This window comes from Podarcis raffonei, chromosome 5 (assembly GCF_027172205.1).
Source record: "Podarcis raffonei isolate rPodRaf1 chromosome 5, rPodRaf1.pri, whole genome shotgun sequence".
Classification (NCBI taxonomy): Eukaryota; Metazoa; Chordata; class Lepidosauria; order Squamata; family Lacertidae; genus Podarcis; species Podarcis raffonei.
The window spans coordinates 46,996,633-47,024,031 of NC_070606.1; the positions used below are offsets into that span (position 1 = coordinate 46,996,633).

General features: G+C 47.5%; 1 protein-coding gene across 2 annotated transcripts; it reads right to left on the reverse strand.

Annotated features, from left to right (window-relative positions):
• On the reverse strand, nucleotides 1-26,922 carry HMX2 (H6 family homeobox 2). Of its 2 annotated transcripts, XM_053388966.1 has the most exons (3): nucleotides 26,744-26,922; nucleotides 1,940-2,232; nucleotides 1-686 (listed from the first exon to the last, which is right to left on the reverse strand). In XM_053388966.1, exons 2-3 carry the CDS (start codon nucleotides 2,229-2,231, stop codon nucleotides 142-144), a joined length of 837 nt encoding a protein of 278 aa, XP_053244941.1. In that variant the 5' UTR covers nucleotide 2,232; nucleotides 26,744-26,922; the 3' UTR covers nucleotides 1-141. The 2 variants fall into 2 exon arrangements, with proteins under 2 accessions (XP_053244941.1, XP_053244940.1); XM_053388965.1 differs by lacking the exon at nucleotides 26,744-26,922 and having other exon boundaries at nucleotides 1,940-2,542.
• Nucleotides 26,923-27,399: the final 477 nt, after the last annotated feature.

The window sequence follows — 27,399 nt, forward strand, 5'->3', positions numbered from 1 at the left end:
CCCCCCTTAAAAAAATTAATAATCATAATAATGAATACACATGGTGTATTTCTTAACAATGCAAGAAGCACATTTCTCCTTTCCTATGAATAACAGGCGGGCGGGTGAAGAAAAGGTCGTGGGTGGAGACGCTGCGCCAGTTCAATAGTCGATCTTGTTGTAGAGATTATAAAGAGGTAAGGCCGACAAATTGCTGCCTGGGTAGTATAAGGGAGCCGGGAAGGCGATGGATCTGGGAACCGGCACTCTGAGGAGGGAGTTGTCTCTGAAAACCAGGGGCATCCCCACGAGAGTCTGGGCTGAGGCGTGGGCCATGTTGGCCGCCTCCAGTTCCGCCGAGAGTTGCCGTTTCCATTTGTTCCTGCGGTTCTGAAACCAGGTTTTCACCTGGGTCTCTGTCAGCTGCAAGCTGGAGGCCAGGCAGGCGCGCTCCGAGCTGCTCAGGTAGCGCTTCATGTCGAAGGTGGACTCCAGCTGGTAGACCTGGCTCCGCGAGAAAACCGTGCGCGTCTTCTTCTTGGCCGAGCTCGCCTGCCGCTCCGCGCCGTCCCGCTGCCGCTCCGACGAAGCCGGCGAGCCCGGCCCGAAGTGCTTCTCTTTCTCTTCCTTGAAGTCCGGCTGGGACGGAGAAAGGAAAGGCGGCGTCCGGTCGGAACTGATCGCCGAGCCGTTCCCCTTCGGGTTGCCTTGGAGGGAGAAATTAAAAAAAGGAAGGGGGTGTGTGGAGATGCCTTTCGGATCAGATTGGCATGGCCATGTGTCCCTCCCCACAAACACACACAGACACCACAACCCACAGACACCAATATACGAATCCCACAAAACACTAAACTCAGGGAGTCGATTGCTGCTTGTTCCAGAGCTCCAGTTCTTCCATATCTTCCTAAGAAAATATTTATCATCGTCATTATTCTATAAACGAGTTGCAACTGGAATTTATGAAGTCCTTTCAAGGTCAGGCAAAAACTTCAATGCACCTCACAGGAGAGCAGCCCTCCTTCGCATTGGTGCTGCGCTCACGAGTAAGTCTGTTTCCAAGTGCAGCCTTTACAATCCAGTTCATTCTCTGTTATAATTCTAAAAGCGCAACCTCATACTCGCCACCTCAAAACTAAACCCCGCTAAGTTTAATGGGATTTACTCCCAGGTAAGTTATTCTATTTAGGAGTGCAGCTTAAAGCTGCCACCGTATTCATACTTTCTTTGGGGGGGGGGGAGTTTCTTTAAGCGCCACCGAATTCAGTCTGAATTCTTGGTCAACGCGGTGCAGGGGCGTGCCCGTGTTTTCAAATACGACCCTTTTCCTGCAGAATCGAGAGAACTTGACTTTTTATATCTTAACATTTCATAAATTATGTATTCGGGAATCCTGCGAAAAACCTCCGGCTTCTCTTGCCTTTTTGTTGGGGTGAGTGCGGGGGGGGGAGAGATCACCGTTATCCATCATAATAAAGAAATGATCTCCCCAAAGACTGGACGGAAAAGGCATGATAAGATAATAACATGTCTCTTAAAAACGAAAGGGTCCTTTAATCTGTATGGCATCCGAATTTAGCACGCACAAAAGGAAACAAATACAGATTTTAAAAACAACCAAAACAAATAGCATTGAGAGAGCTTGAAAACTGCACCCTATACATTCGCAGAAAAGCTCAAACCGCTGTTCGCCGGGCTTCCCACAACCTATTCCATCCCTGATGTCATCTAGGTTAATTTCGCCCCCTAAAAGCCCGGCGATCAGAAAGACTGCTGTTCAAATAAAACAGTGGTTACTTGCAAAGCTGTTTTTTTCAACACACACAACACGCTGCATTCTTCCTAATAACACTGTCCGCCAATATAATAAGATGCACCTACATATCATCCTTCCTAATTAGGAAGTAAAGGAGGGTTTGAATGGTTTTTCTTTTCTTTTCCTCCCCCTTGGTCCAGTACTTACTGAGACACGTGAAACTGATGGGTTGGTGGTGTTTGTGGCACGTTTCTTTAGGACCATGCGAATCGGGGCAGAAGCAAGCGGGGTGTTTCCAGCTCTCATCCGGCTCCTCTTCTTCGGAGGATATGGAGAGGCTCCTCTTCCTGCTCGGCCAAGCGGAGGCGGAGGCTGGCTGCTTGGAGCTGGGCTCCCTGCCTCCTTCCGAGGTGCCGCTGCCTAGGATGGACTGGATGGTGAAACTGGAGAGCGGAGGTGCTGCGGGACAACACTTGCTCGGGTCTTCTTTGTTGCTCATCCTGGGCTCATAAGAAACAAGAGAACAGCTCTCGCTTTAGAGGCGCGCTGGGGACAGGGGGTCTCGTCGGAGGGTGCGGGGGCTGCCTGGGGGGCTTGGCTACCTCGCCTGCCTTTGGGGGGACCAGTTTGGGGGGTGTTTTTGGCGTGCCTTGGCAGGTTTTCCCTGAGCTTGCCGAGCCTGAATGCATGCTCCTTTCTCTCTCAGATCTCTATTGATCTCCAGGCGGCGGGGTGGCGTGGCTTCATTTGCATGGAGGTTACATCCGCCTCGGCCAATCACAGGCAGCCAGGCTGCCCCGGAAAGTTTCAAAATTCTAGAACGCTGTCAGCCGCCGACTTTGCAGGGCCACCGAAACCGACGTGATCGGATTGCCCCTGCTCGTCGAAACAGACAAAAAGGAAGCGGGCCAGATTATTATTATTATTATTAATAATAATAATAATAATAATAATAATAAAAAAAACCCACGATCTAGTCGGGGCTAAAAGTCCACAGAGGTTTGATGTGTGTCCCAATCCACCCTTATCATTTATAACCCTTTAGGGTGAATCGAAGTTGCCTCAGTTTGTTGCCTTAAATAACGAAATGAGGCTTTGGGATGATCACACCGTTTAGCAATCTGATATGGGCGTTTGATTCGCGCCAACATTTTGCCAAGGTGTTAAGTAGCTGCCATTGCCTGTATAAAATAAGTCCTGAGATCGGAGGTTGAGTTCTGAAGCACACTTGAATAATCTGAAACCAGCAGGATTGTCTTTCAGATCAAACGGGTCCTAAACTATTCCCAGTGGTTCAGGAAGTGGCTAAGCAGCTCTGCCTTAGACGTCTCCTCTCCTACCAATGGCAGAGACAGAAGGGGGAAAGACGACATTCCTAGTATATGGCTAATTGGGCTAGTACACAATATGTGTTTCCTAAAACAAAGTATTCTCCTCATGCAACAGTCCTCAGAACTTATATATATATAATCCATGCACACACGCCCCGCTGCACTTGTGTATTTGTGTTCTCCATTCATTTCCAGTCTGGCTCTGCAAGCATTTGGGGCTCAGGCGGAAGGCTAAGAGGCTTGGCATTAAACAGCTTATGGAAAGAGATCTGGTATTTAAACCAGAAGGGCTGCATTCTAGCAACGGATCCTTGGCGCTTTCATTATCTTCACTTTTTATCCCCCGCGCAGCCCCCGAAATATCTTGTCTAGCAATGTCAATCGGGGAAGAAGAAGGGGGGGGGGAGACACCCATTCATGGATGAAAGCCAATGTTTTCGCTTTGCTGTTTAAACCCTCAGCCCAACGGGACGGTCACTCATCTGCATCCCTTGGGAGAAGGGCGGGGTGGGGGGGGCAGGAGGGTGGGGGGGGGACAGCCGGAGCCCCTGCTTTTCCACGGATGGGAGATTGCAGGCGAAATGAAAAGACTGCGCGCATTCAAGTTGTCTGGCGCCAAGCTGCCCAGGCAAGGAGCGCGCAGCAAAGCGGGCGGGGGCGGGGGGGGGAGAGAGAGACCGCTTGCAATACAAGCTGAGAAATGCCTTCCCGTTCCCAAACTCATGCAGGTACATCCCTAATCTTCCCCATGGGATGTAATCCATCCCGATGGCGCAGGGTATATACAGATATATACGACGTATGTAACAATATGCAATTATTTAGGCTTTCTGAGAGGATTGACATAAATGCCTTCCAATGATTGTAATACAATCGCCCCGCTTCCTCTGGGCTTGTACAGCTTTGATCGCACTCAAAAAGTGGGTGGAGGGGTGGGGGAGGGGGAGGGAGAGAATCGTTCTCTCCAAAAGTTTTCAGAAACTTTCCTTTGGAGGGGGGCGGGCTGAGGGGTAAAAACGAAACGAGAGTCGTCCACTGTTTGCTGGGAAAGCCATCCAATCGCATTGGGAAGGCGCGTGAAGGCAGGTGTCTTAATGAAAAGAGCACGTCCATAATGCAACATTTGCCTGTTTTAATGATTTACGCAAGACGCCGCCGTGGAGCAAGAGCCGGTTGTCTGCTTCCCGTGCTTTATCTGCGTGAGATTCACCAGCTCAGGAGGAAGAAGCGAGCAAAAGCGATGTCAATGTTGCCAGTAGTTGAAAGGGCCATTTATACTTGTGAAGCAGATCCAAAGCGGTTGGTTGGTTGGTTCCCGAATGCCTCAGCCACCGTGGACATCTTCGAACCGCTTATTCCTCAAGTTCCCTGTTTGGGGATTGTCAAACATAAGTGTGAAAACAGCACTGCCGTTCCTTTTTATTTTATTTGGAAAAGTGGGTCCTGCAACAAAGTGTTGCAAATTTTTGCCCTCGCCACCCGCGTTTGCTCTTAGAGGGAGTTTTGCTATTCTTTTGGAACGTACCAGGACAGAGTGAGAAGGAAGGAAGATTATTGAGTTTGGTGTGGAACGTGATTTATAGTAGCCACGGATTCAGTTCGGCAGGATTCAACAGCATCACCTGCAACAGCGAAGCGGGGCAAATTTCGATCGGTTGAATTTTGAAACCGTGCTGCATAACAGAATGGGTTTTACAACGAGTAAATAATGAGCGCACGAACAGTTACTATTCACCACATGAAATCCCCAAAGTTGGGGGGGGGGGACGATATTCCCTTTCAAACAGGTTTACTGGCTTGCACGCTGGGTAGGAAGGCGGAAGGTCTGGGTTCTAATCCCTCTCCGCATAAGCTTTGCGTATTGGAAGCGATGACCAAGTTTTTTCAGTGCTCATTGTCTAAATAAGCGGTATTGGGGGGTTATGGGCACACTCCAGACTGTGGAAATCCTTGCTATCAATTCAAGTTGTGTGTGGGTTATTTATGATTACAGAGTGACGATAGGTCACTCTTCACATGCTCAAAGGCACTGTTTCAAGACTAGGCACTGTCAACAGATTTGGGGGATAATCTCAACATTTTACATTCATAAGTACTGCAGAAGGTACATATTTATGGTTTATGTGCAATGTATGATAGAATTACATTCAGGATGGTTTTACCCCCTCCGACTCCTAACGTTGCCCTGGGGTAGGAGATCCTCCCACATTTCTCATTGGGTCATAGTTTGCGTTGGTGACTGGTGCAGTTATGATCCTGACATGTCCGACATTTGCTGCTCCAGCCCTTTGGAGGCTCCATCTTCGGGACAAGCTTAGCCATGTCTACTCAGGAGTAAGCCCCACTGAACTTGAATGGGGCTTACTCCCAGGGGGCTAGGATCGGCAATCCTCTCTAGACTCAGATCTGCGCCAGGGCTCAGTTCTGAAAAGGTGACGCAACAACGAGTGCAAGGGCGCCTCTGAGCTTGTGCAGTACGCCTTTTGCGTCGCAAGCCCGCGCTTAGCTGGGATCCGAGGAAGTGGAGAAGGGATCCCAGAGCGGAGTTCGATTTCCAGCGGGACTGACTCCCACTCCACCGCTGCTGCCACTTCTGAGTCCTGGAATAATGGACGCTGATAGTGCGTCAATTCGCCGAGGTTCAAGACTAGGCTTCCTTCATAGTGTCCACCCCTCTTCTACCCAGGCCCAGAAAGGGAGCGAGCAGAGCCCTGGAAGCGTTTTTTGTGTGGCGTGGGAGATGAGACCTGAGAGTCAACGTCTTCCCCTCTCCTTCGGTTCTCTTTCACGTCTGGGTTCCCCCTCTTCCCCCCGATGGGCTTTCTTAATGGGCTGATTATCCCCTTCCTCTCTCTCCCCCAAAATACATAATGAGAGATAAAAGCAAGATTCCGATCAATACAGACAAATGTCAAGACGTTTCCAAATGACATTTTCATTAACTCCCAGCCCCCGTGTTAGGCCTCGGCATATTGAATCAAGTGCTTATAAAATAATTAGGGATAGCGAGATGACGAGCGAGCCGCGGCACGATCATTCACTCCCCTTAACTACTTTGGATAGACTCATTAAGGGGCTAATTGATTAGGGAAAGTGGCCCGGCTCCTCCCCTCCTCGTGCGGGGCAGGTGCTGTCCTGGTTTACCGCATTAACCTTTTCAGTGCTTTTCAACAGGCTCCAGACACATTACAAATGGTCAGCTTTAATCATGATGTCAGCTCATTAACCCGGAAAGACCCCGCACTGAAACACAATGTAAGGGATCGTCCTTCACTCAGCTCCGCAGCCGGCCCAGGCTGCTCCCTCCAAAGCCTGCCCGGAGAGAAGGGGCCGGGAAGAGAGAGAGAAAGGAGAGAGAGAAAGCCGCTTCTCTCCAGCTCCTTTGCAGAACGAGCCTCCCGGTTTTGTGACATCACACTATCTTAGGCCATCGATCCGGAATAATTTACCAACCTGCATGCCTTATCCGCTGTCACTAAACGCGCGTTAGGTAGACAGATGCGTAAAGTGGGAGACCTTTCTATGGACAACATCACCTTTTACAGCCATTCTCTGGGTTAAAGGTTGCCACGTTGTACGCACACACACTCACAGACAGACAGACACCCCCCCATAAAGCTGTATGATAGGTAGCAGTTTTACAGGTGAAGCTCCCACCTACTTAATGTGCCTGCAACCCTAAACCAGGATTGCTCAGCAGTAAGAGCCATTGAATACAGTAGGAGTTTATTCTGAGTAGACATGCATAGGCTTTGCACTGTACATTTCAGCCTCCCTTGCTGCTCTTAAAGGCATAGAAACCCAGCCAGGAAAAAAAAATGGCAAGTCTTCGCTGGCTTATAAATATAACTAGGTGGATAGCAGGATTTGCTCTAATTGTGAGTTTCCCAATGTAAGGGAGGACTAAAGTGTACTTGGGCACATCTACCACTAACCCTCCTGTTCCAGAACCAGATTTGATAAGGAGCAAATAATTAAAAGGTCTGAATAGTCAATAATCACCCACTGGGCCTTTTGCTGGCAGTCACCTATACAGATTAGAATCTCCACTGGATTTAAGGAGCAGAGGGATATGCCATTATTTACCTTGCCTGCAAGCAAAGACAGAAATAGGACTAGTGGAAGACTAGTGGCACCTAACCAGGCTAGTTCAGTAGTAACTCAAGGGCCTTAAGGAAGAAATAAGTGATTTGGGGCATATCTTGAGGCTGCAGATGGAATATCCCTTTCCAGCCGGTGCAAAACTGGTGCAAAAACTGAGTTGTCAACCTTAAACCAAAAGAGATTCTACCAGCTGCTCTTGTCCCTCTGCCCTGAGACAGATTGTTATCCTGCACAGATTGTTAATAGCTGTGTTCTCAGATTTTTCTTTGAAAATGTGCTAGGATGATTCTGCTCCCTTAGTAGCATGTTTGGATGCTGAAGTTCTCTATGCAATCCTGTGCAGACCTACATGAGAGTAAATCCCACTGAACACTGAATTCAAGGTACTGATGTTGACTTATAAAGACCATAACGACTTTGTGCCCAAAAACTTAAAAGAGTGTGTCTCCTTGCTAACTGGGGCCCTCGGCTCTGCAAGAGAAGATTTTCTCATGGCATCGCTGATGAATGTTGGCCTGGTGGCTGGAGTTGGAGCTATCTTCGTGGTGGTCCATGTTTGTGGAACTCCCTTCCCTTAGAAGTGTGTCAGTCATCCTCATTGTGAAGTGCTTGCCATCAGTTTAAGACACATTTATTTATTCCACCAGGCATTTGAGGCAGGTGGATATTTGTACTGGGGCACATGTACTGATAGTTACTGCTGCACTGGTATGATGAGTTACAAATTTGGGTCCCAAAACATGTGTCCTTGAAGTCTGATAGTGTCTCTTGCTTGCCTAGATAGAGGCTTAATTAGGTGTGAAAATATGTAGAATCCAGCCAACTCATTGTTCCATCTACTTTGCCTCTGGACCCACTTACTCCTAGACTGTGGCCCATGGAAAATTGTCCAGAAGGCTGAAAGAGTTTCCCTACCTGTGTTCTACCTGTTTTAACAAATGTACCCGTATTTTTCGCTCTATAAGACGCACCAGACCACAAGACGCACCTAGTATTTGGAGGAGGAAAACAAGAAAAAAAATATTCTGAATCTCAGAAGCCAGAATAGCAAGAGGGATCACTGCACAGTGAAAGCAGCAATCCCTCTTGCTGTTCTGGCTTCTGGGATAGCTGCGCAGCCTGCATTCGCTCCATAAGACACACACACATTTCCCCTTACTTTTTAGGAGGGAAAAGGCGAGTCTTATAGAGCAAAAAATACGGTATCTTTAATCATGCTTTGAACCCATTTACTTGAGAAACAAGTTAGATTGACAAACCCATAATTTTCTAGGGTGGGTATTAGTCCAACATATTTTGCAATAAAGACTAATGTAGATAACTAACTATCCTGCCTTGCAATCTCCCTGTACTTCTTTAGTGACCCTTTCACGCCTTTGTCATATAATGGTCCTACCTTATCTGGTTTCCTATTACTAATGTAAAAAAGAAAAAGAAAAAAGCTCATTTGTAAGGAGCAGTATCCATTACACTTATTCCATCAGTGCAAGGATTTACATTTGCAAAACAGAACTTCCTCCCACTCTAATAATAATAATAATAATAATAATAATAATAATAATTTATTATTTATACCCCGCCCATTTGGCTGGCAGCCACTCTGGGTGGCTTCCAAAAGAACATGCCCCACACACTCCCCAAATCTGCTCCAGAGGATTAGGAGAACCCGAAAAACAGAATAAGGGAGCATGCAGGAGAGCAAAAAAAATCCCAGTGTGCAAGCCTGAATCCTTGCACTGACAGAACAAGTTCCTTTGCACAGCACTGGCTATAACTCATTATGTTTGGCAACATCCATCTCATTTTTTTGTTCTGCAGGCTCTCTGTTTATGTGTGTACAGTAAGCCCACAACATGCACAGGGGTTACAATTTGGGGATGACGCCTAGAACCATAACTGTGTATAGTCAAAAGACACTTGAGGCAGTGGAATGTGAAATCGCCAAAATCCTTTTCTCTGGATGCCCACCCCCTTTTTACTTTAAAACAACAAAAAAAAAAAACCAAGTGCGTAAAGCTGAAGGGGCACAAGTTAAATAAGTGTAGGCTTACTACATTATCTTATTATTGAGAGTTTGTGCTCCTTCCAATTCTTCTCATTTGGGAAATTTCCCCCTTTTTTTTTAAAAAAAGAAAACCTCCTTGCCTCTCATAGTTTCCATAAGGAGTTATTAACAGCACTGACATCCTAATGATCTTAGGTTGCCATCCTATGCACATTTATCTGGGAGCAAGTCCTATTGATGTCCCAGGGGTTGAGAACACATGTATAGGATTGCACTTTTAGTCTGTGCTATACATTGTGCCTGAGCTTCTGTTTTAGTGGTTTTAAATAACCTTCAAGCTTCCTGAAGGGATTTGACCCTGCTGACCCTCCCTTTCAAATTCCTTTTAATGAATCCCCTCATTTCCTCTTTTGAAATTAAATGTGACTGTGTTGGACTTTGTGGGCAAGTTTCCACTCCTGTATATGTTGCATTTAATAGCACTGTGGTCACCATTCCCAAATGGCTTGACAATACTTCCATCAAATCCTGGAAACCACTCAAGATTCACTTCTTTCTTCATCATAACCCAATTATTCATTTCCCTGGTTAATGTGAGGGTAGATGAAATCACTCATTAGTACAATTTTTTTCCACCTCTGGTTGCTTCTTGGTTTCTTTCTCAAATTTCAAGATAACCCTTAGAGTGGAGTGGAGATGCTATGTACAACCCCTTATTACACGTTTGGGCCTAGTATTTTCCCAACCAACATGGTTCTCTGGTAGGGGTGAAAGTTCCTCAAGATTATTTCTAGCTTGTTAAGAGTCTGTGCTTGGCTCAAGAACCTATTTGGGCTTGTGAGCACATCTACAAACTAGAGACATTGTCTTGGGCTATACACACACTTGCAAACACACAGCAAACAAGCACCCACCACAATCAACCCTGATTGACTACAACAGAGTACAGTGGTACCTTGGGTTACATATGCTTCAGGTTACATACACTTCAGGTTACAGACTCCGCTAACCCAGAAATAGTGCTTCAGGTTAAGAACTTTGCTTCAGGATGAGAACAGAAATCGTGCTCTGGTAGCGCGGCAGCTGCAGGAAGCCCCATTGGCTAAAGTGGTGCTTCAGGTTAAGAACAGTTTCAGGTTAAGAACGGACCTCTGGAACGAATTACGGTAAGTACTTAACCTGAGGTACCACTGTACTTGTTTCAAGCCTATTTTCAGCAAGGGAAGGGGACTCTATCAGCAGCACAGAAGGCCACTGTGGGTGCACGTGTACCCACAGGCATAACATTGTGGATTCTTGCTCTAGCCCCTATTTGGACTATAAGGCAACAGCACCTCTGGTATGTTCTTCCCCTTCCCTTCCATAGGAGCCAATTCCTGGGGGTCAAGGCTGAGCCCCCACAGAAGTTGATGGGCGTTGCCATTCAAATAGTGTCCATACACTGTGTCATGAGATTGATTATGCAGGGCAGGGCTTACTGCCCCCCAATATTTTATTCAAGTTGAACCCCTGTTTCTTTCTATATATGCTGCATCAGAATACAATGATATCCCACTGATTTCCAGTTCTGTGCCATTTTTCTGATATGTGCATGTTCTGTTGGGAGGAGTCATTATTCAATAGTAAAGCACATACTCGCTCTACAACGCAGAACACAGTCAGATTCAATCCCCAGAGTTCCCAGTTCCAGAATTTCTGAGAAAAGGAAAGACCTTCTCCTGAAGCCATAGAAAGCTATCCTATGAGAAAAGTCCTCAGTTCCAGACTGCCTTTGCCCTCTGCTGCCTGGGAGGGAAAGTTGGCACCTCTGAAAATTGAGGGGGTGAGGTATATTTTCATAGTTCAGTGATACAGACCATAATCAGCACACAGGAAGTCTCAGGGTCAGGTCACTTCATGCCCTATCCCAACCAAGATTATTCTGTTCAGGGCCAGGCTACCATTAGGTAGATGGAACGGCTTCAGACAGTTGGTTTTCAATGTCATGAAAGGGCAGCAAATTGTTAATTATGTATTATTGGTATGTTTACTGCCAGGGAACAGGAGAGATGTGTCTGGGATTTTCTGTCTGGGAGGCTGTAACAAACTTTATCTTCTGATATAGATCAACAGTGTCTTCTGATCAGACCACTCCTCTGGTCTGCAACAGACAGATTTCCTGTCTTTTATTTCCCAATAAGGTTTCCAAGGTTGTTGTTGTTTTTTAATGGGCCAGCTAGTCAGAACTGTCTCTAGCCCTTTTGTAATGTAAGCTCAGGGTCATTAGGGCAGCGGAGCTAGCCTTTAAATAAATTTTTGACAGGCCCAGAGATCACAAAACAGCCTCCCTCTGTCAGAGGCAGGCTGCTTCTGGTCTCTACATTTCATAAACAAGGGAAGCTTTGTTTTTATCATTTTGCCCTGCTGATTTAGAACCATGTCTTCCGCAATGAACTCTGCACATGCTCTGAATTACAAGTCTGGGGAAGCACATAAAATTCAAGCTAGCTAAGTTAGATTGGCTTTTTGATTTCATTTAAAGTCTCTGTGTGTGATTTGTTGCCTTCCTGTTCCTTTTTTATCCCTGTTTTCCCTTTCCCCCAATAAAAATCTTTTTAAAAATATACTTCAACATTTGGCTTCCTTGGCTTTAAAAGCAATTCTCTGGTATTTCTCACTAGGATCTTCCCCACATGATAGACTGCACAGGGGTTAAGCTACCCCTTATGTTCTAAGGGCATTTCACAAGGTTTTGCTCAGGCCTGTGTGCTTTGGGCTTAGTGGAAATAAATCCAAAGCCCTTCTCTTTATTTTTTCCTGGAGCTGAGCTGAAAAGAGAAGTCCTTGGCAAAATGCCTCAGAAGCTTCCTAAACAGCTAAACAGATCAGACTTTTCCTACTGGTGGCCCCCCTTTTATATAAGGTCTCCCCCATACATACTTTTGACACACTGCCTTAAGTCAGGTTGAATGTCCTGACACATTCAAGCCCTTAGGGTATGTTAGAAGGGTTCGGCCTAACTGGTAAAAGTCTATCAGTATATATATATATATATATATATATATATATATATATATATATATATATATTGGGGGGCAACCCTTATTTCAAAGCAGGGTCCACCAGAATGGCTCCCTATTTCTTGGTGCTGCCTCCTGCACCCAGTGCTACATGTAATACTGCCTACTTCCTCCTCCTTGGTTTCATAACACCTTTAGATTTCAAAAGGGACATATTTTTTCTGTGACATTATACCCCTCCATCTTCTTGGCAACCACCCAAATCTCCTGTTTGTCAATAGCTTTGCATCTAGCTTGCCAGCCACCAGGCTAGTTTGCGGAAGCTAACCCAGGAATTTCTATTCTGGTATAGTTCTGCAGCTTGTATTTTCCCTCCATATCTCTCTGGTACCCTAGATCTATGACAATAAGAAGCTAGATAGGATGAGGAGCCTTTGGCTAACAGGCTCAATCCTGCTTGGTGCTGCTAGCGAAGCATGTTCTCTCCACCCTCACCTCAAAGTCAAGATTTACAGATGGCGAGACCACCCATGATCAGTCTAGCTGGATGAATGGTTTGACTCAGTGCAAAGCAGTCAGACTCCTGATCCACCTACCTCAGTACTGTCAGCATGGACAGGCAGTGGCGTTCCAGGCAGCGGTATCTCTGGGCCCTGCTTTGTGATGCTAAGGATTGAACCCAGGAGCATTTGTATGCAATGTGTGTGCTCTGTCACTGGTATTATCTCACCCTGTGCAAGTGTCAGTGGAGTCTCGTCCATTCTATTCCACAATCTTGTGGGTGGGTGGGGGAGTTGTAGAGTAAGCTGGGGGTGGGCCTAATGTTCCATAAATCTGGAAATGTATAGGGCCCTGTGTTAACACTCCTGTTGCAGTTTTAAGACTACGTGATTCAGGCTGCAGTCCTAATCATATTGCAGAGCAATCCTCATTGAATTCAGTGCAATGGTCCATGTACAATTATTGTGGCATGAATTCACACTAGAAATTGTGACAGCAGGGACCCCTTTTGGACCAAGGTGGAACATTTAAATGATATACAGTCGTACCTTGGTTGTCGAATGCCCTGGAACTCATACGTTTTGGCTCCCGAATGCTGCAAACCCAGAAGTGACTGTTCCAATTTGCGAACGTTCTTCTGCAGCTTCTGATTCACTGCAGGAGCTTCCTGCAGCCAATCAGAAGCCGTGATTTGGTTTTCAAATGTTTTGGAAGTCAAATGGACTTTTGGACAGATTCCATTTGACTTCCAAAATCTAAGTGTCCACTGTTTCTTTGCAGAGGAGGAGGATAGGGAGAGAACCAGAACAAGTGGAGGGGCAACTGTGGCATCAGGGATCCCTTCTGAACCAGAAGTTTTCCACAATTACAGGTGCTAACTGTAAAACAGTGGTGCCTAAGTGTCCACAAGACTTTTGCAAGGGAGGAGGGTGGGGAGAAAACCTGAACTTCGACATGCCTCCTTGACCTCCAATTGGCCACACCCCAATGCTGTCAGACATTACTGCAATCAAACCAGCAGTTCATGTTTTGCTGATAGGCACATGAAGGGGCTGTGAGTCACAGAGCTTTCCTATAACATTTGCTAGAGAGAACTCTGTGAGATCACTTCTTTGGTCTGCCTTGGCAGGAAGCTGTAACTACTGCCTGGACAGTCTCTTCTTTCTTCATCATGCTTCCAAGCTGACCATACGTGCGTGTCTTAGTTCTGCAGTTCAGACACCATTTCTGAGCTAACATTTTGTACTTTCGTAACTTACATAGTAGTTATAAACCTGTCTTCATTTTGCTACTGGAATCGCTGCTTCAATTACATATGTAAGTAAATGCTACTTTTATTTCTTCACAACACAATATGTGTGTGATTGTTGTTTTTAAAGAGGGAAAAAAGGAAAATCCAGTCTGCCTTAAAGCATCCTGGATTATTGCTTATGCAGGGTTCAAGCTGCAGAGGATGGTACTCTGTTGATCTCACTCACATGAGCAAGGAAAGATAAATAATATATCCTCTCCTAGTGGCTAAATCCACTCCTACAAATGTGACTTCTTAGTAGCCTCACTAGGTCTATGGGACATCAGCCACCACTGGGACTCCTGTGGATCCAGGAAAGGAAAGGGGCAAACAGATGCTGGTAGACCGTCCCTCCCTCCCTCCATTTCTAGGGATGTGTTTCTTTACACTAGACTTTCCCATTCAGCTGAAGCTGAGCATAATGACCTAGAACCCATAACTTTTTTAGGCTGTGAGGAACAGCCTAAAAGAGACTGCAAGCCTGATACTCGCTACTTGCTGGTGCTTGCTTCTGCATAAACCTGGCTCTGTCCTGCAAAAGTCTCTCCTTACCAGAAGATCAGACCCTTCTCTTAATCCTACCACCCTCCCAGGCACACTTGGTGGGGACGCAGGACATGACCAGGTGGCTGCTCCCAGACTTTGGAATTCCCTTCCTAGAGAAATGGACTGGCTCCCTCCTTGTTGTCCTTCAACTGGTCTCATTCCAACATGCTTTTGGGAACTGACTGCTTCTGGTGAAAAGGCCTGGTGACATGCTGCTTTTAATTGTAATTGTATAGTTTTAATTATTGTTTTCAGTGGTTCTTATTTTTATCTGTAAGCCACATTCAGTCTTGTCAGGGAAAAGGGTAGTTAGTAAATAAATAAATAAATAAATGAATAAATAAATAAATAAATAAATAAGGCAGGCAGGCAGGCAGGCAGGCAGGCCTGGGAGGGAGCCATCCAGTCCATTGGCTCCTTCTGATTTGCTGAGTTAAAGTGAGGCATATGCTCCTGCAGGTCAGGAAAAGCCCTGGGTGAAATAGTGATATATTGGGCCTGGCGAAGAGGTGGAGGAGAATTTACAACCAGGGCAGACAGGGCGTGAAATCTGCCCTGTCAGAGCTAAATGGGTGCATTTTATACACACCCGTTTTGGCCTAAAGTTGTTAAATGGCCACATCTGTCAGGAAGGGGGAGGCGGGGAGAAAGGAGAGAGGGAACAGCAGATATTACAATCGAAGAGGCTTTTGTTGACATCCCTGAACGGACACCTAGAAAGCCTCATCTTCACCCAACAACCATTTTACTATATGGATTTTTATTTTATTTTTTGCTTTGTTTTGTTTTGGGGATCGCCTTTGCTTCCCATCCCCCGAGCGGAAGCATCTCCTGCAGCCTTTTGACGAGGACTCTCCACTGATCAATAGCAGGAGCCAAAGCCATAGGAGCAAGATGATGACACTGAGGCTTATGGCTCTGTGAATTGTGATTTCCCTGGAGGCCCGAGTGCCTCCTTCTTTCCCTCAGCTCTGGGGCAGCAGTGGCTAGGGGCTTCTGAGCAGAGGGGTTCCGGGGCTCATGCTTGTCTGCTTAATGGTCAAAAGTCTCTCTGAACCCAAACAGTGGGGCTGGGGAGGGTGTTCAGGATGAGCATGAGGATTTATTTCACACATTACAGAACTTAGCCTTGGGGGGGGGACGTTCCCTGGTGGGCTGGGAGACTTCTTCCCCCTGCCTTTGTCCTGTGGTAGCCAGTGGCGTAGCGTGGGGGGTGCCAGGGGTGCCGGCCGCACCGGGCGCAACATCTGGGGGGGGCGCGAGTCCAGAGGGAAGGGACAAGTTCCTTCCTCCACCAGGCTCCCCGCCACCACCGCCAGCCTTGCACCCTAGCGCGCGCCCCCCGCCGCCGCTGCAGCTGCGCTCCACTCACTGCTCGCAGGAGGAGCAGCCGCTGCAGCAGCGCCGCCGCCACCACCGACGCCTGGCCGGGCACGGGCAGCCTTCGCACCCCGCCACCGCCGCCGCCGCCATCCCCTCGGCCCAGCCACAGCTGCTTCTGCTGACTGGAAGGGAGGAGAGCTCCGAGGGGCCTCGACGCGCCCTGCCCTCCCCAAAACCCTCCGAGAGGAAGCCGGCGGGTGGGCGAGGGTCTCCCAGCGGAAGGGGGCGCCGCTGGCTCCGGCTTTCAGCGCAAGTCTCAGCTGCGGGGGGGGGGGGCGAGGACGGAGCACGGCTGGAAGCCCCCGGACCCGGCCGGGAGGAGAAGAGGCGCTCGCCAAGCCTGGATCTGGAGCGCCTCGGAGCGCGGGCTCCACCTACAGCCCAAGGAGAGGAGGGGGCGGGGAGGCACCCGAGGGGAGGGGGCTTCGGCTGCCTCGGCCCGCGGGGGCTCCGCAAATAATAAATTTAATAAATTCCTGCTGAGCCTTTGGGGGGGTCCTTGGCTCCTTTGCTCGCCCCCAGCCCCAGTGGCGTAGCGTGGGGGGTGCAGGGGGGGCCGGCCGCACCGGCCGCAACATCTGGGGGGGCGCGCTCGCACTCGAGTGCTAAAATCCACGGGTTAGGGGGCGCAAATTACTTGCCTTGCCCCGGGTGCTGACAACCCACGCTACGCCACTGGTGGTAGCACATGGCTTCCCCCAAAGAATCATGGGAACGGTAGTTTACCCCTCACAGAACTACAGCTCCCAGCACTCTTAACAAACTGCAGGCCCCATTCTTGTAGGGATGTACACAGAAACTAGGAGATATTATAATTTCTTACATACGTTTGTGAATTTAGCAAAGTACACCCCTTTTGCGACTACAGCCTTTTTGACGAAGCTGTCCAGAATGCCTGGGTACAGCCTTGTTTTTCCTGGTGTTCTCCCCTTTTATCCCCCTCAAAACAATCATAGAACAAAAACAGTCTTCTCAGAATAAAATAGAGTTTCCTCACAGTTCACATACAGTAGCAGGAGGCAGGCTTAGGTTGCAGTTACCTGTGGGTGGGTGGGTGATGGAGTCTGAATCTTTTGACGTCAAACTCAACAAGTCACTACAACTCTGTAGAGATGCAGTAGGAGAAGATGCATGATGGTGGTAAGCAAGCAAGATGGACTAAGAGATAGAGATGGGGACATAACCAGCCCTTTAATAAAAATTATGCCCATCTCTACCTGGCCGCACTCAGGGGGAGTTGACTCCCGCAGGGCAGACAGTAAGTCCTCTCTATTGCATCCACATTTTGCTGAGTGCCCATTCTAGCCAACAGGAAATGTTGGACTTGGCTGCTCTTTCAGGATACCCCACAATTCTTGGGGGAAAGTTGTGTGCCTCAAATGCATGGCGTGCTGCATTTCCCAGAATCCCTGGTTTGGTTGTTTTGTCTCCCTCTCAGGTCTGAAGAAGGCACAGGATGCTACAGGCATGCTAAAACTAAACGCAACGGGGCCGTGGGGGCAAGTCTTTAGGGCAAGACGTCCAGGGACCAGGGTCCCACTCAGCAGAGCGAGCAAGAGCGCCCCCTAACGCAGCACCGCTGACTTACCATATTTTAAAATAATGCGCATTACATACTAATTGAAGCGTGTGTGTGTTCTATAAGACTATTAATGGCCGAACAGCACCACAGCCTAGAATGAAAAGGAGCTCTAGAACGTTAAAGGCTGTTTCTTGTCTGAGTCCCCCACCCCCATCTAACTTAAGCCCGTGTGAGTATATTCCAGGTTGCCATGGACCCCTTTTCCAACTCTTAAAACGCACACACATGCACACTAACCAGGAAGCAACTAGCAAAGGAAGAACAACGCCCCCCCCAAGGCAGAAGGGGACACTTAGGAGTCGAGATCTGCAGATTAGACGCAGGTTCAGTTCTTCAAGTGGCCCCGAGCAAGCTTTCAAAGGTTCCCTAATAAAAATTGATCTCCCCAGCTTTTGCGGCACTTGGAAAATAGGCTTGTTGAGAGCCTGTAATATCGGGAGCAGGTCCCCCCCCCCCTTTGAAATGACAGATGAAGTCATAAACAAGTTTGATCTCCGAATCAAGCTTCGATAAATATTAAACACAGTCTCTCCCCCCCCGCGCGCCCCTCTTTTTGCCACGTGTGGATTATGATATATGGAGCGTCCAAACTTTAAAATAAGGAAATACCAGAGAAAATGATCTCAATAAATTTTCTAAGTATAAACGTTGATTATGTTTCGATTTTCATTCAAGAGGCTATGCTGCCCGTTTTTTGGTGCAAATGACATCTCGCAATAGGCTTGTGCGGGGAGCGAGGGGGGAGAGAGGGATGGGTGAAGCGAGGAAGGCTCCCTATTTTGAAAAGAGAGAGGTAGGCGGGGGAGAGAGAGAGCGAGAGAGCGAGAACAGGAGAGCGAACAGGAGGGAGGGAGGGAGGGAGGGAGGGAGGGAGAGAGAGAGAGAGAGAGAGAGAGAGAGAGAGAGAGAGAGAGAGAGAGAGCTTTAGCGGTGTACAATTTATGTAATCTGTGGCTGGAAAATGAATTGTGTAATTTATTGGAAAACAGAAAAGTCAGGCAGATTGGATCAGCATAGCCTATCCGAGGCTCCCCTATCCATCAAGTTCCAATTAACAACCTAACCAGAGAGCTTTAATGTGTTTCCAATCTAGTGGCCTGATAGACTCATCAATTCCTCGGGGAGAAATTAAGAAAATCGACCGCCCCTTGGCGTTGTAGTGTCATTCCTTTCTGCAACTATATGTCAAATTAAAAACACAATTAAAATTTAAACTGTTTCAATCAGAGGGTGCCCCGCAACCTATGTTTCACTTAATAGAACTTTGATGAAAATCTGATGCTTCCACTCCATCATGAAAGCGACTCGAGTTTAGGAGAGCGAGAGATCCCTCAGATTTATTTTAAATAGGAGACTGGAGCAGAGACCAGGCGACCCAACCTGAGCGATATAAGCGAGCAGAGGACGACGCAGCGCACAGCGACGCTGGCGACGCGCTCCCTCGCTTATTTGCCCCCCTCCCACTCGCGATACTGCCATTTTCGACTGTGGATTACCTAAACCCGCAATAACGACGCTGCGCGGGTGCGCTCCCAGTTGTAGCTGGACTAGCTCACGTCCTCCCTGACCATTGGTCATGCTGGCTGGGACCAATGAGAGTTGGAGTCCGTACAACAGAGGGCCACGCTTTCCCATCCCTAAGCTACAGCGAGACACTTTGAATCGGATCAGAGATGACAACTTGCATAAAATATTGGGGGGGGGGAGCAGGTAAGCCCCGCTCGCATTATTGATCGCATGACGCGGCACACGCACACCACCTGAATGGCAATGTGTAAGTGCGTAAACCGACTGCGCAGTGTTGTATTGACCTTCCTATATAAGGCTGAATCTAATACAGATTTACTAAACCCCGTTGAGTTCAATGGGAATTAGTTCGGAGCAGATATGGATAGGATAGTACTGCTGCGCAACAGACCCAAAAGCAAGCTATTACTGTCTCCTTCCGCCCCTTTCCAGCTGTTCAGTCCAGTTATCTTTTATCAACAATCCACATGAAATCGACATTACTCTGCTTCCCTAGACCCAGGGAGCAGGGGCAAGGAGCAGAGGTTCAAGTTTGGCCAGATGCAAAAGAATCTGGGCTGAGACAAACAAGCAATTCAGTCATTTCTCGTCATATACGGTGCCCAAATGCTATCACAAAGATTTGGGGGGGGGGGAGAGACAGGGCTTTTGTACTTTTAATAGCTACACCTGCTGAAATTCCCTCTTTTGCACAACTATTAAAGGTGTAGGAGCCCCTGTCTTGTTTTGCGTCTGGCCACTTTCAGCCATTCTCATGGAGACAACCTTTAGTCTGGGCCAAAGAACAGACAGATCGCCTATTTTGGGGACGATCGTTTTAAAAGCATCGCTCGGATCCAAAGGTCTTTTTATTACAACGCCCTCAGCACTTAAACCATTTTTTCCCTCCCGCACTGCTTCCACAGCTTCTATTCCAGTCCTATTAACATTCACATTTTAAGATCCATAATTAATGGAGCCATCGATTAATCGCCCCTATTTTCAGTTTCATCCCCATTTTTCTCCTCCGACCTCCCCCCCCCTCCGCACTCGTCTCAATGAGGTTAAAAGCACAGAAATAGAAGGAGCGGTTTCTGTTGGGGACAAAGGGGAATTGCCAGAGATGGATCGGGAAGAAACTGGACTGAGTCGCACCACTCAGGGAGGGAAGAATTTGAAACCTCCCCGCACCACCTTAAAGGGACACGTTTCTATTTGGCATCATCCCCAAAGGTTTGCCAAGCCCCCGTCAAGCAAGACATCTATGCGCGCCTCTTCACAGCATCTATTCCAGACGAGATCTTTTCGAAAACCAGTTGAGAGCTTGCTTGGAGAGCCGGGTTCGAGGATCCAGAGAGCAGCAGAACTAAAAAGGGTCGTTTCTTTTCCTCGCACTTTTCCTGCTTTCTGCTCAAATTAGCCACATTACCCGATGCAGCGCCCTCCCCATATATTATTGGACTACAATTCCCACCATCTCTGACCATTGAGCAGCATTGGGAGAGCGCCGCGTTAGCTACCTCTGCAATAGCCCAGTTGGTTAGAGTGTGGCGCTGATAATGCCAAAGGTATGGATTTGATCCCCTATGGGTACATATTCCTGCATTGCATGGGGGTTGGACTAGATCAGGGTTTCCCAGACTTGGGTCTCCAGTTGTTGATTTTTTGTACTACAACGCCCATCATCCCTTGCCAGCAAGACCAATGGTCAGGGATGATGGGAACTGTAGTCCAAAAGCAGCTGGAGACTCAGGTTTGGAAAACCGTGAACTAGAATAATCCACGGGGTCCCTTTCCAACTCTATAAATCTGTTACTAGGCTGATAGACCTTGGCTGCCTATAGTCTCCCAGAGGCCATTCTTCTGTACTGTACTTCTATTAAAGTGGCAGGAATTCTGCCCTCGTTTGCGTCTGGACACCCCAACAATAAATCCCACGCCATAGGCCTGGGATAGACATCCTGCAGATGCTGTTGGACCCTAACTCCCTAGTCAGCATGGGCAATAGTCAGGGATGATGGGAGATGTAGTCCAGCAACATCTGCAAGCCAGGCAGCACGTTGGCTACCCTTGCCATAGGCTATAACCCTATCTAGACACTTATTTGGTGATATTTATTTCGGAATAAACATGCGTAGGGATGCACTGCTCACTATTAATTCGTGAAAAGAGTACTTTCCTCTGTCTTCCCGGACCACCTGTCATTTCGTTTAAGCGAGGATTGGGCCATAGATCCGTGGGAAAGCATCAGCTTTATACGCAAAAGATCAGTCTCTGGCATCCCCAGATATGGCTGGGACAACTTTCAGTCTGCAATCATGGAGAGTAGCTACCAGTCATCTTAGACCAGGGATGGAGAACCTATGCGGCTCCCCACTTACTTTCTTTGCTGTACTCCGATTCCCCTCACCCCTTGCTATTGCTGGGGTTGATGGGAGCTGAGTGCAAAGCCCTGGGTTCCACCCCTTAGTGTAGACGTGATGGGGGGGCGGGGAACCGTCTTCAACTCGAGGGTCCCATTCTGTCTCAGGCAGCGTCTCAGGGGCCACATGTTGGTGGCGGCAGCCGTAGCTATAAGTAAAAGTGACTCTTTTCAGTAGGCTGTTTTCGAGCCACGCAAAACCCAGAGATCGCTACCCTCCCCGTCTCTCCACCTAGGCAGCCAAGAGGCACAATCGCAGTTGAAAGCAACATCTCATGGCCTGGGGAGAGTTCTGGAGGGCCTCATTCGCCTCGGTGCCTGGGATTCCCCACTAGATTGATCTGACTGGACACAAGGCCTTCTCCTTTGTTCCCGTTCACACCATTCATAACCTTACATTTATTGGGGTTGCACTATTATGTGTCCTTACCCAACAGTAGATCCCACTGAATATAGGAAAAGCATAGGCTCGCAAGGCCTCCCCAAGGCACGGAAGGCGCTCTACTCCAGGCGCTTGGAAAGGTCAGTTGCTCTGTTCTGTGCTTTTTCCAGTGCTTAGGATATACAGTGGTACCTCGGGTTACAGACGCTTCAGGTTACAGACTCCGCTAACCCAGAAATAGTACCTCGGATTAAGAACTTTGCTTCAGGATGAGAACAGAAATTGTGCTCGGGTGGCGCAGCAGCAGCGGGAGGCCCCATTAGCTAAAGTGGTGCTTCAGGTTAAGAACAGTTTCAGGTTAAGAAGGGACCTCCGGAACGAATTGGTAAGTTCTTAACCCGAGGTACCACTGTACTTTTTTCCCCGAGAGGAGGCGACCACAACCCTACACTATTTCTCTGAGATCAGGCTTATATCATGGCCTCGCCTTCGACCTAGAGATGCTTGCAGGGACCAAGCACTTTCGTGCCCGCTGCAGAATTCTGCCTGACTCGAAAACCCACGCGCTTTTACGCCGACAGAAGTGTCAGAAAAGCTGCCTCCCCACCCACCAAATTATGAAGAACAAAACGCAAGCCTGGTTCATCTGGCTCTGATCTTAAAGTGATCTTAAAGTGGCCAGGAGTGAGAGAAGACCATCGTTTTCATATTGGAGATGACAGAAACCCATTCCTTCATCTTGTCTTTGGAAACAGAAAATCTATGCACCCTCCCCGTCCCAAGCACTCGATGTGTGGCAATCGGTGCTTCCGATGTCAGGTCTATATGCTTTAGATCAGAGGTTTTGGTTTCCGTCGTGCGCTTCTGGTGAGATGCCAGCTCCACTTTCGGATGGATTTCGTCTCCAAACAAGAAGCGCCTTTACACATTTTACGCATTGCTCGTTACGAGAATGTCTGTTGTTATTACGCACATTTCAAACCGGCTTCCAGATTGCTCAGGGCAGCGGCTCCTCTCCCCCACCCCTTTTATTTTTGATTGGTTCAAGGTCATCCAATGAGGTTCGTGACTGAATGGGGATTTGAACTTCTGGCCTCCCTGCTTTAACCACTGCACTACTTTGCTCTTAATTCAGAGATGTGCGTTTTATACTGCGATCTTGGGGGCGAGGCGGGGAGAGGAGCTGTCATAATTCTGAATGCTGCCCCACTTTCTTTAACGCTCCCTGCATTTACTAAACTAGCACATTAGTGAGTGTTTTGCCAAACCCTTCTCTTTGATGAACTAGTTTTCTACTAGTTTTCTCTCCAGGAAGCAACAAAAAATATAACCCCCCCCCCATTTGTTATCTAAAGGTGTACAGATCACAACTCAGGAACTCTAATTCACTGCCACTTTATTCTGCATAACTAGTTGAGCAGCTTAAGATCAGAGGATGACAAACAGATCCAAAACACCTCACGCTGTAGTCAGGCTCACGCCTCTCAATGGAATTTCCAAGTAGGCCAAGTCCAGATTAAGAATTCCAGCCAAATCCAGAGCCACAGCATCAAGAGGGATTTTGCCATTACCATCTCTACACTGTTGCAGAACTTACATTTCATCTTAAAAGGAGTGAGGGCATTCTTCTTTGCATTGGGCCAACACCATGCAAACTCAGGAGTTCAAAGGAATTTGTGTCTTTGCCGGAATTAACTAAGGGAGACAAAAGTTGTAGACGCCTGCCAGAATCACTGAAAACTCCTTATTAAATGCATTATTGAAAACTGGTGTCTAGCCACATTTATTTAAATAAATGGTATTTGGTTAGTCTGATTCATGAAACAAACACTTTCTGGAGAAGGAGAGGAAGAAGACACCCAACTGATGTGGTTGCAAACAGCTGCCAAGCCGTTGATCCCACTGAAATCAATGGGACTGGGGTATCCAAGTGGCGCCCTCCAGACAGGTGTGCCAACTTGAATAAAATGGGGGGGGCAGGTAAGCCCCACCCTGCATGGTGCACACACACCATTTGAATAGCAATCTCCACCAACTTTTGGGGTCAAGCCCCCTCAAATATTTTATTGGGCAGAGGGGCTGAAAGGACCTTGGCCCCTAGGAATTGGCTCCTATGCCTCCAGATATTGCTGGGCTCCAACTCCCACTGTGCCTAACCATCAGCCATGCTGGTTGGGGTTGATGGGAGTTGTAATCCACAACAATTGGAAGGCATTGAAAGTGTTAGCACACAACTCAACTTGCTTAGGGATTTGCATGGGGTTGAAGCAGACAGAAAAGGGAGCCTCCAAATTTCTAAACTGTCTCATTGTCCTTTGATCTCTGTGCTGACCTTTTCTTTGATGGTAGAATGATATTCTCAGGTTGCAGCTATCTCTTCCTGCCTCCTTCACATTTTCTCTTGAACCCTCTTGGAGAGAGGTCATATTTTGATGTATCTCTGCTGGGTGCAAGGAGCAAGGTGGCTCCCTTGCACCTCCCAACTTAATTAGTTAGAACTGGAACTCCTTTCTATACAACTTGTATTTTCTGTAATAAGCTTAAGTTTTCATGTTTGTCCACACCAAGTGTCTCTGTGTGCTATTGCAGCCACTTTCCCCAGCAAAGGGTTCAGCTCACTTTGCAAAGTAAAACAACAGAGGGCCCCACATTGGCTACCCCTGTCATAGGGTTTCATCCTTATTCATACCCCCCAATCTTAGGAGGGACCATAAAAGTCACCTAGCCCAACCCCCTGCTTAAAATGCATGATCTGCAATGCAGCCGGCAACTATGGTATCCCTGACAAACAGCCACCCAGCCTCTGCTTAAAATCCTCCAGTGAAGAAGACCTAACAAGCTGACCAGATTTAAGAGAGAGAGAAGGGGGTCTGCAGGCATCAGAAGATGAAACTTTTCACAGTGCGGGGGATCAACACTTAAGCAAAGTAGAACTCTCCCTGCTTAACACTCCCAAGCCCTAAGAGGGTGGAAAACCTTCTTCAAGTCAAACCCTTCAAGTTATGGCTTCAAGAATGGCTATAGGGTGATAATGCGTAACTGATCCACCATAAGCATTCTCAAATATGCTTTCTGTGCATTATGGATCTGGCTATTAGAAGTTAAGCCTCCATTCTATTCAACTTGACATATTCACTGTTTTCGATTAGAACTAGAGGACCTGACTGCTCCACTTGCTGCAAGGGTTGGGGCAGCTGTGGCACTCCAGAGGTTGCTGAACTCCCAACTCCCATCATCCCCAGCTCTTGTAGCCAATGGCTAGGGATGATGGGAACTGCAGTCCGGCAACCTCTGAATGGCCACAAGTCCCCCACCTCTGGCTTATTTTAAGATCAATGATGAAGTTCTTTTCAATCTTCCTCCAGCAACCTCATGATTCAACAACAACAACATTAGCAGTGGTTTTAGAGTAAAAAAATAAAACAGATTCAAGTCTTCATTTCCTGCCCTCAAAGCAGGTAAGTCCCTTCAGTTTTACAGATAGAGGGGCAAAAGTGACGGATAAGGTGAAATGACACCTTTCTCTCTTTCCCCTTGGCTCCCACAATAAATCTTTGAATGAAATGCCGGATGGGGCACACCCCAATGCAAACCAAAAACTCTAATCACTGGAACACACTGCATGTGCTGTATTGGGAGAATTTTGCTAAAATGCAGCAGTTAACAGCCCAGCCTTGTGTTACCTTTACTCCAAAACGAGTCCTCCTGAGTTCAATGGGGCCTATTCTTGTAGAACTTCAGCCTTAGTAGAGCAATGGAAGTAATATGGGACAAGGACTACAGTCAAGGGTAGGCAACGAATTCTATGATTAAGGACACCCAACAGTGTAATCCTAAACAGGCTTGCTAGGAAGTAAGCTTCAGAGTGCTTCACAAGACTAAACAAACTTAGATCTGCATTTCAGGTGTCCCTGTAATGACTGTTCTCTAGGTGGGCAGAAATGTGGAGCTACTGAAAGATCTCTGGGTGATTTGAAATAGATAAGTGAGGATTCCTCAGGGGCAATTATTTAAACAAAGGCAGCAACCAAATGCTATCTCCTCCCTAAATAATCCAGCTGAAATGAAGAGGGGGAGAGAGGATTTGAGTGCGGAAGGTCTGAGGCACCATTCGGTTTTGACACTCAGAGTCCTTTTCTGAGTTCAGAATTCTTTCAATCTAAGGGAATGACTTTTGCACCAGGTTCCGGTGGGTGGATTTCATGAGTCTATTTTAAAGCGAAACCACAACCCAAAGCAGATCCCGCCAAGCCTGAAGTCTGCTCAGCCCTGCTCTGGGCTCTGAACCTCATGCCAGCACCCTGCCCCACCTCAGAGCTTTGCCACTGAACGCCTATATATCCTGCGCCCTCCCCGCCCCCTCGCTGTTCATTGCCAAGTTAGCAAGGATGTAAGGGGAGAAAAGGAGGGTTGCTTAATCAGATTGAGCCCTGAAAGGATAATTTGCCTGTTTGCGAGCATCCCAAGGTCATCAACACTGACGAAAAGAGCACACAGGAACAATAGATTCATTTGAAACAATATTTTACAGACGTTTGGCGATCAATATGAGCTGCTGTATTATGCCAGGCCAATCTGTTAATGCTCTTAATGGGCTTCTCATTCCGTTTGCACACACTATGCTAAGTCGATAGAGCAAAGTGATTGTTACAGAGACACTTGCAGCAGATTCCGGGGCGGAGGGAGGCAGGCGAAGGTTGAGGGAGAAACCCACCCCCGTTTTGAATTTCCAGCAGATTATCATTATTTTTACTCCCCTCTCCGATCTCACAGTATGCCTAGCTAGGTTTAGTTGGCCAACTTTCTTTCCTTTTTCAAACTGATCCTACCTTCTCCCCTCTCCGCCCAGCGTCCTTCTCGCGTTACTTTCCGGGTCCAAGGACGAGGTAGAAACTTTTTTTTTAAAGGTACGTGTAAAATACCCCTTCCCCACAGAGCAAGATGTTTCAATCGAATTACCTCTTTCAATTCTTCTGCTAAACTCTACAGAGCTGCTGGCTGCTGGCTGCTGGAGGCGGCGTCTGCTCTGCGTTTTAATCTCCACCAAGTCTGCTGAATTCTTCCCCCACCAGATCTGACGTCCCGAGGAAGTTTTATATCTTGGTACCTGCTGTTGCCTATACACAGCAAGCCTCTATTTACTCCTAAATAAAAGAAATACATGTATGTTGCTAATACAAACATCCGAGCGAGTCCTGTTCACTGGAGCTTTAAAGAAAAGAATGGCGAAGGTGGGGGGGGGGAGAGGAGAGACAGAAGGGAACAGGGGAAGATAAAGTAGACTCTCCCTCTCTTGCATGACAAACAAAGGCAGAGATTTGTCAGAGTCCAATTTCGGCAATAAAGAGAAGTGGCGGTGGAGTGGCTGCAGATTAAGAAATGGCAGCAACTGCCTTTGAATTGAGACCAAACAGGCTTGCCTTGGTGGTTTCCAAGAGATTTGTTTGGAACCATTATTATTATTTAAATAAAAGGTACAACAATCCATTGGGATTGAGTTGCTACTTCCACCTATTGTTTTTTACAAGAGAAATAAGCCCTCTTTACTGTCCAATATAAAGGAGCCCCAGTTCAACGCACGCGTTGCATATAAAACGTTTGACATTTCCAAGCGC